At 48.1% G+C, this 15045-nt stretch overlaps 1 protein-coding gene across 1 annotated transcript in view; it reads right to left on the reverse strand.

The window, feature by feature from the left end:
* Positions 1-15045, reverse strand: part of VWA5B2 (von Willebrand factor A domain containing 5B2) — a 68716-nt gene that overhangs the window by 7501 nt on the left and 46170 nt on the right. The window contains exons 9-19 of the mRNA XM_048506948.1: positions 14411-14521; positions 12260-12462; positions 9558-9672; positions 8868-9047; positions 5289-5487; positions 4475-4752; positions 2577-2802; positions 1360-1491; positions 1133-1327; positions 311-357; positions 80-227 (exon numbers count right to left, since the gene is read on the reverse strand). Coding sequence (XP_048362905.1) covers positions 80-227; positions 311-357; positions 1133-1327; positions 1360-1491; positions 2577-2802; positions 4475-4752; positions 5289-5487; positions 8868-9047; positions 9558-9672; positions 12260-12462; positions 14411-14521 — 1834 coding nt within the window. The remainder of the gene's footprint in view (positions 1-79; positions 228-310; positions 358-1132; positions 1328-1359; positions 1492-2576; positions 2803-4474; positions 4753-5288; positions 5488-8867; positions 9048-9557; positions 9673-12259; positions 12463-14410; positions 14522-15045) is intronic.

Genomic DNA, 15045 nt, shown 5'->3' on the forward strand with positions numbered 1-15045 from the left:
AGCCCAAGAGGAACCCTACCCACAGAGTTCCACTTCTGCCTTGAGTCAAGTCATGCTCATCTGTTCCGGGGGCCCTTACCCAAGCTGCGAACTTCAAGGGCAGAGAATAAGGTTTCCTGAGTGGAGGAGTCACCGGGTGAGGGCACCATGTGGGCGATCGTAGATCGAGGGCGTGTTGCACGCCTTGCTGGACTGGATAGCCTTAAGGCAGAATCTCCGCGAGAAACCTGGCAGGGAGAGAAGGTCACACTCAAATTTATTTATGTAAACATTTATATCCAGCCTTTTCTCATGATTCACAGAGACTCACCAGTAAGGTTGTCAGCTCTGGACTGGGGTTACCTGGGGGCTGGAGTTCTGAGGAGGGGCAGTTTGGGGGGAGGAGGGGTTCCAGCAGTGGTGGGATCCAAAAATTTTAGTAACAGGTTCCCATGGTGGTGGGAGTCAAACAGTGGCGTAGCGCCAATGGGAGCTAGGGGTGGGGCACGACGGGGGCAGTGGCTGAGGACATTCCGGGGGCGGGGCATTAATAATTTCTCTGTTACTGCTTACAAAGAAAAACTCTTATTGTCAAAAAAAAGTTTCCTAATTTCCAGCTGGTAATCTTTCTGTCCATAATTTAAACTCATTATATAGCAAAGTCCCTATAGATCTCTGCTGCCAACAGAAACAACTGCTTCTCCTCTAATCGACGGCCTGTCAAATACTTAATACTTTCAAATACTTAGTTTTGTTTCTAGAAATCAAAAGAAGGAGACTTTCCTCCAACAAGGAACTTTACCATATGTCTAAAACATGTTTTTAAAACAGCCCAGCAGGGAGAATTATCCCGTTTTTCTACCTTAAGGCTAACCAGCCACATAAGGAAACAACAAGGACTTTTATGGGTTTTTGGACCTAATGGCATTTCTAACGGAAAAGCGGACCCATTTAGTAACCCCCTCTCGGCACACACAAATAATTAGTAACCCACTCTCGGGAACTGGTGAGAATCTGCTGGATCCCACCTCTGGGTTTCAGTGGAGTTTAATGCCACAGAGTTTCATCTTCAGACTCCATTCCCAAAATCTCCAGATGTTTCCTGACCCGGAGCTGACCGCAACCCTACTCCCAGATGAAGGGGTGGGCTCACCATTTTCTAATTCGGCTTCTCTCTGGGCCACGTTCTCATTGTCCCGGATGACGGAGCTGGCGGTCAGACGGTGAAGCAGTTTGTCCCAGGTCTTATTCTGCTGACACTGTCTGGACGCCTCCTCTTTGGCCTGGCCCTCCCGGGGGAGGAAAAGGGAGTCCAAGGCGGCAGTCAGCTCCCAGGAGACCGGCTTCCCTGCGCTCAAGGCGTGGATAACAATCTGGCACCGGAGGGACGGCAAATCGTTCCCTTCGCTGTCCCCTTGCTCGGTGGCTGGCGGCGGAGGGCTTTGAAAGATGATACAGGAGAGCTCCATAATAGAGTGTCCCAGTCTAGGTGGGCTGGGGATAATAAGTTGCCTAGGAGACAGTAAGGCCCAAGGTCAAGGTCAGAGAAACGCAGAAGGGACCTCCGGGGGCATCTAGTCCAACCTCTACCACAATGCGGGAAATTCACAACTACCTCCTTTTTTTACCCCCAATGACCGCAACTCCATGCTCAGAAGAGGGCCAAAAAAACCCCCCTCCAGGATCCCTGGCCAATCTGACTTGAAGAAAAAGTGCTTCCTGACCCCAGCATAGCAATTCACATTTGGAGAATTAAGTTAAGTTTAAGTTAAATAAGGAGAATTAAGTTAAGTTTAAGTTAAATAAGGTCTCTGTGGGATGCCTATCTTACGAAGTAATTGCTGGTTTGAACTGTATTTATGGAAGCTACAGTATGATGGTTTTATGGTTTTATGTTGTACACCGCCCAGAGCCCTTCGGGGATGGGGCGGCATATTAAATAAATAAATAAATAAATAAATAAATAAATAAATAAATAAATAAATAAATAAATAAATACTTACTTACTTACTTACTTACTTACTTACTTACTTACCCTGGGCATGCATGGAAGGGCCACGAGGGTTAAATGTAATTGTATTAAGAACTGAATGACTAATAAAGCTTACAAATAAATTATGTGGCTGTCTGCGAAGTCAATGGGAGCCTGTGTTCTCATCGGTAAGACTCAACTAGTCCAGATTTATCTCCTAACACTGATTGATCTTATAATTTCTGCACCCGCAGTATCCCCCTCCCTCTATCACTCAATGCCAACCTCCAAGAGGTTGCTGGAGAACTCCCGCTATTACCGTGGTGGTGAACCTTTGGCACTCCAGATGTTATGGACTACAATTCCCATCAGCCCCTGCCAGGATGGTCAATTAGCCATGCTGGCCGGAACTGATGGGAATTGTAGTCCATAACATCTGGAGTGCCAAAGGTTCGCCACCACTGCACTATTACAAAGGATCTCCAGGCAATAGAGATCAGAAAATGGCAGCTTTGGTGGGAGGACTCTGCTGAAGCCCCTCCCCTTTCTGAACCCCACCCCCTTGATGCTCCACCCCGCAAAATCTCCCATTGCTCCCCAACCCAGCGCTGGCAACCCTGCTCACTGGAATCGGCGATGCTCTTCCGCATCTTCTGCAGCTCAGGCCCAATCTCATCCAGTTTCCCTTCCAGGGACCGGTTCCTCTTCTTGGAGACTTTCTCCAGGGCCCGGCGCAGTCGATGGGCATCCAGTTCACCATGCGGGGATGAGAAACTGCGCCCAGAGAGGGCAGCTCGGGCTAGAACTTTATTCCTTCGAACCAACTCTTCGGAACTCAAAGCCACTGATCCCTAAAGGGAAGCATCGGTGAGAAGGCTGAGGATGGGGGAAATACCAGGAAACCACTTCTAAGACCACCGCGTGCAATAAGAGTTCCTTCTTTTAAGACAAATGTTGTTTTGGACCTCTTGTATTGCTTCACCTATTGTGCTCTCATGGTCCGAAGAAGAAGAAGAAGGAGGAGGAGGAGGAGGAGTAGTTTGGATTTATATCCCCCCTTTCTCTCCTGCAGGAGACTCAAAGGGGCTTACAATCTCCTTGCCCTTCCCCCCTCACAACAAACACCCTGAATTCCCCAGCTAAGCCTCCACAGCTCAGGCGGCAGAGCGGGGAATCAAACCCGGTTCCTCCAGATTAGATACACGAGCTCTTAACCTCCTACGCCACTGCTTCTCCATGAGACATGAGGACATGAGGACTTGCATGCTAAGGAAAGCAGGTCTCCTAGAGGCGTCTGCATGATAACCATAATTTGTCCATCCCAAGCTTGTGGGCTGGATATGCCTATAAATACCATCACGACGCACCAGACTTACGGTGACCCCAGCCAAGGGACTTTCAAGGCAAGCGAGAAGCAGAAGTGCTCTGCCACGGCCTTCCTTAGTGGTCTCCCATCCAAGAACTGACCCACTTAGCTTCCGAGACCTGAAGAGGTTGTGCTATGGCAGGGGTAGGGAACCTGCGGCTCTCCAGATGTTCAGGAACTACAATTCCCATCAGCCTCTGTGTCCCAGCATATTGCCAATTTGGCCATGCTGAGGTAAGAGAGCTGATAGGAATTGTACCTAACATCTGGAAGCTGCGGGATCCCTACAAGTGCTATGGCATGCTGTACCATTCCACCTCTTCTGTGGGCTGGATCCACACAAATGAAAAAGAACTTCCCTTTGTATTTCTGGTATAGATAATTTTGGTCTTCCGGGTAGTAGTTAGTAATTGGATGGGAGACATCCAAAGAAGTCCCAGATTGCTTCACAGAGGCCCCTTCCACATGCAGAATAATGCACTTTCAATCCACTTTCAGTGCACTTTGCAGCTGGATTTTACTGTGCGGAATAGCAAAACCCATTTGCAAACAATTGGGAAAGTGGATTGAAAGTGCATTATTCTGCGTGTGAGGAAGAGACCAGAGACAGGCAATGTCTCTCGCCTTGAAAGCCCCCCAGGATTGCCATACAGAAGGGTCCCAGCTGGCCGGGAATTATTTCAAAGAGCATGCACATAATTTGCCCACAACCTGGGAGGGAGGGAGGAGGAGGGAGGGAGGAGGGAGGAGGGAGGAGGAGGAGGAGGAGGAGGAGGAGTTTGGATTTATATCCCCCTTTTTCTCCTGCAGGAGACTCAAAGGGGCTTACAATCTCCTTGCCCTTGCTCCCTCACAACAAACACCCTGCGAGGTAGGTGGGGCTGAGAGCTCCAAAAAACTGTGACTAGCCCAAGGTCACCCAGCTGGCATGTGTGGGAGTGCACAGGCTAATCTGAATTCCCCAGATAAGCCTCCACAGCTCAGGCGGCAGAGCTGGGAATCAAACCCGGTTCCTCCAGATTAGATACACGAGCTCTTAACCTCCTACGCCACTGCTGCTCCTGGGAGGATGGAATGCCCCTGTAGTATTAAGGAAGCAATCGGCTGGGTGCAGGAAACCAGAGGGGCAGAAGGGCTGTTGCTTTTATGTGACTCACCTTAGTCCCAGCCCCATGCTGAGATTGTGGGATGGGAGCAGACTTTGTGGAGGAATTGCAGAGGGAAACGCTCTTCTGGCCTTGCTGAGAGCAGCCTTTGGGGGCTGGGGCTAAGGACCCTCCGTCCGGGGGTACGTCCCTGGAGCCAGTGGACTCGCTGCTGGTGGAGCTGTGGGACAGCAATCCTTGGCTGCGGTCGGTGCTGACGGAGCAGTGGGTGAGCACATACTGTTCTTGGATGTAGGAGGGTTGGTAAATTCGCTTCCAGATGTCTCCACCTGAAACGAAACACCACACACACAGGCACCTGTCAACGAAAAGGCCTGGCCCCAAGAAGGCCAAAACGAGAGAACATGAGATTTGGGTGCTGTGTGGTTTCCGGGCTGTATGGCCGTGTTCTAGCAGCATTCTATCCTGACGTTTGGCCTGCATCTGTGGCTGGCATCTCCAGAGGAACTGATGTAGGAAAGGAAAGCAAATGGAGTATATATACTGTGAGGTCAATAGGTGAGGCCATCTGAATAGAAGTAGCTTGGCATGTGAGTAACAATGAAGTCTGTAGCATGTGAGTCACAATGAAGATAGAAAGGTCAATTGTGACTCATGCTACAGAGCGGCGAAGAGGCACAGGATGATTCCGCCCTCCGAGCTGGGATCAAGCTGGTTGCAGTGGGGAACAACAATGGCTTCGACCTAGGTTAGTACCCTTTTCAGGGAACTGGGTCGAACCTATTTTACTCGTGTGCGGAATCGCCCCATGAAACAAGGCTCTTCCTGCTCCCAACTGGTGTCCTCTACTCATGACTCTACTTACTCTTCACTGACTCTTCTGTGTCCCCAGCAGAGAACTCCAAGGATATCTCACGGGAAATTTCATGAAGGGCTTTAAAAATGTCTTGGCTCTCCCCATGTGAGTGTGAACGGATTGCTTCTTGACCTATGACCTCCTCCTGGGACTGGAACACAGAGCCTGTAGAACCTTTGGACAGGCTCCGGTACAACGGCTCTCTGCCCTGCAAGAGAAAAAGGGCAAAAAATATATTACTGCTGACCTTAAGAGCCTGCCAGATCGGTGTCATATGGAGGAGGAGAAAGTAGAAAAAGAAGAGTTTGAATTTACAACCCCCCCCTCCTTCCTCTCCTGTAAGGAGTCTCAAAGTGGCTTAAAAACTTCTTTCCCTTGTGGGTTCAAAAAAATTAGAGATCCCTACCCCGCAAGAGAAGAATTTGGACTTATATCTCGTCTTTCTCTCTTGGAAGGAGTCTCAAAGCAGCTTACAAACTCCTTCCCTTCCTCTCCCAACATGGACACCCTGTGAGGTAAGGAGCAGCAGTGGAGTAGGAGATTAAGAGCTCGTGTATCTAATCTGGAGGAACCGGGTTTGATTCCCAGCTCTGCCGCCTGAGCTGTGGAGGCTTATCTGGGGAATTCAGATTAGCCTGTGCACTCCCACACGCGCCAGCTGGGTGACCTTGGGCTAGTCACAGCTTCTCGGAGTTCTCTCAGCTCCATCTACCTCACAGGGTGTCAGGGGTGTAGCTAGGGTAAATGGAGCCCGGGGCAAAATCTGAGTTTTGCGCCCCCCCCTCATACGGGCAGCATCCCTCCCCCCACCACGAACAAACAACATTTTTTGCACCAGGTCATCTCAAAGTCACCATCGCATTATAGAACATGCCCCAACACACAAATCTGAACACACCCAGGGCTCCCTAGTTTAAACAACACTGAAAGTGATGTTATTTTTTTGAAGGTGGGGAATCCACCCTGAAACAGCATCACTTTTAATGTTGTTTAAACTACAGAGCCCAGATTCTCCTTTTAAATCCACCTTAAGGGGATACTCTGGGCTCCCTAGTTTAAACAACATTGAAAGTGATGCTGTTTCAGGGTAGATTCCCCACCCCAAACAGCATCATTTTCAAAGTTGATTATTGTGGGTTTTCTGGGCTGCGTGGCCGTGGTCTGGTATATCTTGTTCCTAATGTTTCACCTGCATCTGCGGCTGGTATTTTCAAAGGTGCATCACAGAGAGAAGTCTATTATACACTGTGTCCAGCCTTCTCTTATAACAGACTTGTCTTTGTGATACACCTCTGAAGATGCCAGCCACAGATGCAGGCAAAACGTTAGGAACAAGATCTACCAGACCACAGCCACTCAGCCTGTAAAACCCACAACTACCAGTTGAATCTGGTTTTGAAAGCCTTCAACAATACTTTCAATGGTTTTTTTTAATCTAGGGAGCCAAGATTCTCCCTTTAAATCCACTCCAAAGAGAGAACCTGGGGAAAATTTGAGGGTGCCTGTCAGGGGAGCAATGTTTAAGCTAACAGTACCAAACTTTTAGGCTATCTTCAGGAGACTCTCCTGATGAAACCACCCAGGTTTAGTGAAGTTTGGTTCAGGAAGCCCAAAGTTATGGACCCTCAAAAGGGTAGCCCTATTTACCATTAGATCCCATTGGAAACAATGGGGGATGGGGTCACCCATTTTTGGGGTCCATAACTTTGGACCCCCTGAACCAACCTTCACCAAACCAGGGTGGTATCAGCAGGAGACTGTCTTTATGATACCACCTAGGTTTAGTGAAGTTTGATTCAGGGGGTCCAAAGTTATGGACCCTCAAAATGGTAGCCCCATTCACTATTAGCTCCCATTGGAAACAATGGAGTATGGGGTCACCCATTTTTGGGGTCCATAACTTTGGACCCCCTGAACCAAACTTCACCAGATTTGGCTGGTATCATCAGGAGAGTCACCTGACAATAGCCTGAAGTTTTGGTGCCGCTAGCCTAAAAACTGCGCCCCCTGCAGGCCAGAAATGAAACAAAACCTGAAAAATAGAAAAAGCCACAAACGAACCTGCAATTTTTGCGCCCACCACAAGGTGGCGCCCGGGGCACATGTCCCCGGATGTCCCCATGGTAGCTACGCCTCTGCAGGGTGTTAGTTGTGAGGGGGGAAGGGCAAGGAGATTGTCAGCCCCTTTGAGTCTCCTGCAGGAGAGAAAGGGGGATATAAATCCAAACTACTACTCCTCTTCCTCTTCCTCTCCCCACAACAGAGACCTTGTGAGGCAGGTGAGGCTGAGAGAGTTCAGAGAGAACTGTGACTAGCTCAAGGTCATCCAATAGGCTTCATGTGGAGGAGTCCACTGCTTATGTGGAGGAGTGGGGATTCAAACCAGGTTCTCCAGATTAGAGTTCGTGGTTCTTAATTACTATACCACGCTGGCTCCCATAGCAAAGCATTTAGGTATATGCCCATACATGGAGTACCTGGACATTAATTGCTTGTTCACAACGTTTTGTGAACCCATGTTTGAGCAATTTTTGAGTGATGAAAGCGGAATAATTTAGACTCACGCATAAAAGCGTTGGTGAATTTATTTAAAGATAGGCACTGGTGAACTGGGAGCCATTGAGGTTCATGTGCATGTAAGGGGCATGTATATATTTTTTTACTACTTGTGGGTGCCTACCCCTGACCTCACAGTATGGTAGAATCTCCAGGGGATGGCTGGAGATCTCGTGGGTTTACAACTGATCACCAGACAACAGAAATAGTTCATCTGGAGAAAACCTTCCTCTTTGGAAGGTGACTCAAGGGCATAGCTTTGAAAACGACACCTGAAGCTCACCTTGGATCCCCCCCCCTTACAGCTGCCCCCTGCCCCCGAACTCCCTGTGGAGTTCGGAGCAAGGGTGCAATTGTGTGTGTGTATGGGGGGGGGGCGGCGGCCCTGCAGTGCACCCCCCAGGAAGTGGTGCCCAGGCTGTACCCCCCCTGCACCCAGAGGTGGGATCCAGCAGGTTCTCACAGGTTCCCGAGAGTAGGTTACTAACTATTTGTGTGAGCCGAGAGGGGGTTACTAATGGGTGATTTTGCCACATGATTTTTGCCTTAGTGACGCCCCTCCTCTCAGCAGTAGCGCGCAGAACTTGAAGCAGTCTAGCAGGAGGTGCACCGGCGTGCGTGGCAGCCTGCGCCTGCGTGCATTCGTTTCCCGCCCGAGGACCGGCGCAGCGGCTGCGTCCTTGCCACAGCCCCACCCAGCAATGCCCCGCCCCCGGAATGCCCAGCCATGCCCCCCCGTCGTCCCCGCCCAGCCCCATTGGCGCTACGCCACAGTTTGAATCCCACCACCATGGGAACCTGTTACTAAAATTTTTGGATCCCACCACTGCCTGTACCCCTTTGCTACGCTACTAGTGGACTCCGTGGCATATCCCATTCTTAGGCCCCACCCCCACCCCATAATTTCCAACGCAGAATTGACAGTGCTGTAAAAAAAAGCCTATCAGGGAGGAGAATAGGTTAGAGTTCTTCTGCCTGCCGGCATCTCACTGAACAAGATCACCCCTGAATGGACGGATGCTCGGTTATTGCCTTCTTGTCCCGGAAGCTGGCAGTGTGGTAAAGCGTGCAGTAGCTGATGAGCCGGTCTCCAGGATACAAGGCCGCGATTTCATTGGGAGACAGCAACGCTTCCATGGTGTCTGGCACATACCAGTCAATCGTGACGTCACTCACAGCTGGCTCTACGGCTTTCTTCAGAGACTTCATCAGCTGCGGGGAGAGGATAAGGAAGACATTTACCGCGTTTCTCCGAAAATAAGACAGTGTCTTACATTGATTTTTGTTCCCAAAGATGCGCTATGTCTTAGGCCCCTTCCGCACATGCAGAATAATGCGTTTTCAAACCACTTTCACGACTGTTTGCAAGTGGATTTTGCTCTTCCGCACAGCTTCAAAGAGCATTGAAAGCAGTTTGAAAGTGCATTATTCTGCATGTGCGGAATGAGCCTGATTTTCAGGGGATGTCTTATTTTTCCGCTCCAAATGTTGACGGCATCTCACTGAAACTATTTTTCCGCTCCCAATGTTGACGACATTCTCCCGAAACTATATTGTTGGACAGTTTTTTGAAGGATGTGTTTCCAGAGTAACACCTGAAGCCAAATTATTGGAATGAAGTGCCTGTTATTTCAAACTTTATTTTTAAATTTTAATTTTTTTCAATTCATATACATTGAAAAAATAAATTTGAAACGTCACAGAAGAAGTGACAACGCGTACCTTAGGCTGCAGCCTTTCACCTGGGCTCAGGAATTCGGCTTGACCTCGGCTCACCTTAGCCATTCCCCTTAGGAGCCTACGGCAGGCACCACTTCCCAGACCGAAGGTGAAACACCTGTGGGAAAGGAATACTGGAGATTCAAACCAGGATCTGTTTCAGACAGATTCCATTCCATTCCAAAGTTATATCGGGAACTCTGCTATCATGTCATAGGGCAGCTCAATAAGTGAAAAAGTTTTCAATCTCATTAATCTCTGCAAACGTTTTTTTTAAAATTTATTTATTCTATTTATAATCCATCTTCCCCATTGGGACACCAGGCAGATTACACAAAGTGAGTCAATGCCATCAACAGGAAGTGATGTTCAATAAACAATGAAATAGGATTTGGGTTGTAGAAATCTGGTACCCACCAGAAATCTAAAAACAGGACTGACGTAAAGCATAAGTATGAGCTTGACAAATTAAGCAGTGCGAAGATTACATAGTAGGATCCTACTTACAGTAAGCTATACACTAAGGTGACCTGATTGTCACCTTTTTAAACCGGGACCAGGGTGGGCGGGCACGCCCCAGAAGGCAGTGCGGCAGTGCGGGAGGCTGCCACACTGCCTTCTGGGGTGCTCCCCTGTTTCCCGCCCTGTCACAGAGGAGCGCCCCAGAAGGCAGTGCGGCAGCCTTCCAAAAATCGGGACAGTAAAAAAACCCCGCGGGACGCGGGACAAATTGGTTTAAGGTGGGACTGTCCCGTCAAAAGCGGGACGTCTGGTCACCTTGCTATACACAGCAGTATAGAGGACAGTTCCTAATCATGCTTGCAAATTATTTTGTATAGTGCACCGCTGTTGCGGTGGCGGAAATTGCCATAAGGTCACAGCTGGTTTTGGCAACCTCATAAGGTTTTCAAGGCAAGAGATGTTTGGAGATGGTTTGCTATAGTCCAGGGGTCTACAACCTACGGCTCTCCAGATGTTCATGGACTACAATTCGGCAGGTTGCAGGCCCCTGCTATTGTCTGACTCTGCTTGTGTTGAGAGAGTTCTGAGAGAACTGCAACTTGCCCAAGATCAGCCGGCAGGTTTCATGTGTGGGAGTGGGGAATTGAACCTGGTTCTCCAGATCAGAGTCTACTGCTCTTCACCACAACACCACGCTGGCTCTCTTAATCCTACTACCTGTGCAAAAAGACCCTCTTGAACAATTCAGTTTTTTTATTCTTTCTCCTACCTCCCACTTCTCAACTTTCTCCTTCACTCAACACAGTAATGCGTTCATGTAGAAGTGAAGACAAAATTGCTATATATATGTGAAGGCTAATAGGCTCATTCCGCACATGCAGAATAATGCACTTTCAAACTGCTTTCAGTGCTCTTTGAAGCTGTGCGGAATAGCAAGATCCACTTTCAAACAGTTGTGAAAGTGGTTTGAAAACGCATTATTTTGTGTGTGTGGAAGGGCCCATAGACTCTTTCTCCCTTTCTTTTCTCCCTTCTTCTTCTTCTTCTTCTTCTTCTTCTTCTTCTTCTTCTTCTTCTTCTTCTTCTTCTTCTTCTTCTTCTTCTTCTTCTTCTTCTTCTTCTTCTTCTTCTTCTTCTTCTTCTTCTTCTTCTTCTTCCAATGTCTATCATTTCATTTCCACTCTTGAGTGCTAATGCAGTAGACAACGTATATATTAATAAGGGAACATAATATTTCACCTTCAAAAATATGAAGACAAATTGATAACAAAGAGGCATGTAATAGAATTAACAAATGCCATTATTATAGTTAATGGTATATTTCCTTTTACATGTTCCCAGAGATTATTAATTCTGTATGTACTACTACCCTTATCTACTTGCTATTCTATGTTGAAACTTAAATAAACTATTTTTAAAGAAAAGAATAATTCAGTTTTGCAGGATTTGCAGAAAGCTAGAAGAGTGGAATCCTTCATGACCTCCTTGGGCAGACATTCCACAAGGTGGGGATATTATTTAATATTCCTGGGATTGGGAAGGGTGGGGGGGGGGTTGCCTGTCAGACCTTCTGTCTGCAATAAAATGAAGCCAAAATTGCTAACTGAGGTGAGGTTTGCATTCAGATCCAGCGTTTGCAGGTATCAGGGTGACACTCCTATTCAAAGATTAAGGCCCCTTCTGCACGTGCAGAATAATGCACATTCAATCCTCTTTCACAATCATTTGAAAGTGGATTTTGCTGTTCTGCACAGTAAAATCCAATTTCAAAGTGCACTGAAAGTGGATTGAAAGTGCATTATTCTGCATGTGCGAAAGGGGCCTTACATTAGTGTGACCAGACGTCCCGCTTTTGGCGGGACAGTCCCGCTTTTGATTAAGTTGTCCCGTGTCCCGCGGGTTTTTTAAAATGTCCCGATGTTTGGAAGGCTGCCGCACTGCCTTCTGGGGCGCTTCTCTGTGACAGGGCAGGAAACAGGGTTTGGGCAGTGTGGCAGCCTCCCGCGCTGCCTTCTGGGGCACTCCCATTTCCCGCCCTGTCACAGGGGAGCGCCCCAGAAGGCACTGCGCTCCTGTGGCTGTGTGCACACGCATGTGCGCACGCGCCCCGCTTAAAAAAGCTAAAAATCTGGTCACCTTACTTTACATTCTTCACAAACAATACCTCTTGCACACCAAGGTAGAATCTTGCCCCTTCAAATGGAAAAGCTTATTCCCTGTGAACTGTCCTTACCACTCCGTACCTGACTGTGCTCGCCTGCCTGCGAACCAGCTCAATAACTTTGCCTGTGTTGCTCACGCTCGCGCCCGTGAAGACAAAGAGCTGGCGTGGATACCCGCAATGAAGAGGCTGCCCCAAGATCCAAGACAGTGCGCCAAGGAGGTTGGCTCCGCCCATGTTAGCCTGCAGCTTCTGAATGTATTCACAGGCCAATCTGAGAGTCTCCTAAGACATGAGAAATAGTGTCAAGCAAGCACAAGATTTTCCTCCCCACGGATTTCTCTGAACTCTGTGCCAAACCCCTACATTCAGTGGTAGGATCCAAAAATTTTAGTAACATGTTCCCATGGTGGTGGGATTCAAACAGTGGCGTAGTGCCAATGGGGCTGGGCGGGGCATGATGGGGGCGTGGCCAGGCATTCCGGGGGCGGGGCATTAATAATTTCTCTGTTACTGTAAAAAACTCGTACTGTAAAAAAAAAAGTTCCTAATTTCGAGCTGGTCTCTTTCTGTCCATAATTTAAACTCATTATAGCAAGTCCTATCGTCTACTGCCAACAGAAACAACTACTTCTCCTCTAATTGACTGCATGACAAATACTTAATACTTTCAAACACTTAATTTTGTTTCTAGAAATCAAAAGAAGGAGACTTTCCTTCAACAAGGACCTTTACCATATTTCTAAAACATGTTTTTAAAACAGCCCAACAGGGAGAATTATCCCGTTTTCCACCTTCGCTAACCAGCCACATAGGAAGCAACAGGACTTTATGATTTTTGGACCTAATAGAATTTCTAACGGAAAAGCAGACCCAATGAGTAACCCCCTCTCGGCACACACAAATAATTAGTAACCCACTCTCGGGAACTGGTGAGAACCTGCTGGATCCCACCTCTGCCTACATTCTGACAAAATTCGACGTCAGGAATAGCCCACCACACTCCCTCAATGCCTTCTGAAAATAGTTTGCCTTCTGTAATCGACTACTGCTATGGACAGGAAGCTAAATTTTATATATTTTATATTTGCATTTTAAAGTTTTAATGATTGTTACTGAGTTTTTATGTTGTGACCCACCCCGAGCCCTGCAGGGATAGGGCGGGATATAAAAATCAGACGCAGGATGAGGGGGGAAAAGAAGTGGAAGTTGCACTTTGTTCATTCTCTGGTTTCTGAGATTTCATCAGATGCCTACACACAGCATCCTCTACTCTGACCACATGACGGCATATGAGGCTCTCATGAATAAGGATTTGGGCCTAGGAAAATAGTCTTGGAGAGTGAGAGAAGGGCTATTTCCAGTGGTGGGATCCAAAAATTTTAGTAACAGGTTCCCATGGTGGTGGGATTCAAACTGTGGCATAGCACCAATGGGGCTGGGCTGGGCACGACGGGGGCGTGGCCGGGCATTCTGGGGGCGGGGCATTCCTGGGCGGGGCTGTGGCAAGGACGCAGCCGCTGCGCCGGTCCTTGGGCGAGAAACGAATGCACGCAGGCGCAGGCTGCCAAGCACGCCGGTGCACCTCCTGCTAGACTGCTTCAAGTTCTGCGCGCTACTGCTGAGAGGAGGGGCGTAACTAAGGCCAAAATCACGTGGCAAAATCACCAATTAGTAACCCCCTCTCGGCACATACAAATAATTAGTAACCTACTCTCGGAAATCTATGAGAACCTGCTGGATCCCACCTCTGGCTATTTCCACACAGACCTTTTAAAACATTTTGAGGCAGGAATTGAAACGTTGCTTCCATGGAATTCCGCATGGTTTTTATCCCAAAAATGTTTTTGGAGTCTCGAGGCAGGTTATACACTCCTCTTCCCTTCTTCTCCCCACAACAGACACCCTGTGAGGTAGGTGGGACTGAGATTGTTCAGAGAGAACTGTGACTAGCCCAAGATCATCCTGCAGGCTTCATGTGCAGGGAACAAATCCAGTTCATCATATAAAAGTTCGCCACTCGTGTGGAGGAGTGGAAATAAAACCCTGGTTCTCCTGAGCTACTCTTAACCACTGCACCATAGCAACAGAGGGGGACAGATGAATCTTCCAGGGCTTTGGTGCCACTACTGAGAAGGCCCTTTCACTGGCTGCCAGAAGACGGGTAGAACTGGGCCTGTCATGGGGTAGCAGCTTGGGTGAGAACTGAAGTAGAAATACAGAGCATACTCACGCTGTTGCAGGGCTTGCTGGTTTTAAAGAGGGGCTTGATGTTGGAGCCAAAGCCAGCAATATTTAGCAGAGTGTTCGAAGGAAGACTCTTTATGGCCACCAGCAAAGCATCCTGCACAGGAAGAAGTAAATAAGTCAATAAGTATAAAAAGTTTGGTTGTGGGTTTTCCGGGTTGTATGGCCGTGTTCCAGTAGCATTTTCTCCTGACGTTTCACCTGCACCTGTGGTTGGCATCTTCGGAGGATCATACAACCTGGAAAACCCACAAACGGTCATACAACCTGGAAAACCCACAACACCTTAGTGATTCCGGCTGTGAAAGCCTTTCACAATACGTATACAAGTTTATCATGGTGCCAGATCTCACAGCTTCCAAAATGTGATGACCTTGGATTTAGACTGAAGTATTTAGACTGATGCACTTTGCTGGGGTTGCTATGAAGTCAGTTGTGACTTGATGGCACATACGTATATGACAAGCATTTCGACCAGGTCTTCTTGCGAAAAAGTTTTTAGAGTTTGGATTTATATCCCCCCCTTTCTCTCCTGCAGGAGACTCAAAGGGGCGGGCAATCTCCTTGCCCTTCCCCCCTCACAACAAACACCCTGTGAGGTAAGTGGGGCTGAGAGAGCTC

The sequence above is a fragment of the Sphaerodactylus townsendi genome, linkage group LG08, assembly GCF_021028975.2.
Source record: "Sphaerodactylus townsendi isolate TG3544 linkage group LG08, MPM_Stown_v2.3, whole genome shotgun sequence".
NCBI lineage: Eukaryota > Metazoa > Chordata > Lepidosauria > Squamata > Sphaerodactylidae > Sphaerodactylus > Sphaerodactylus townsendi.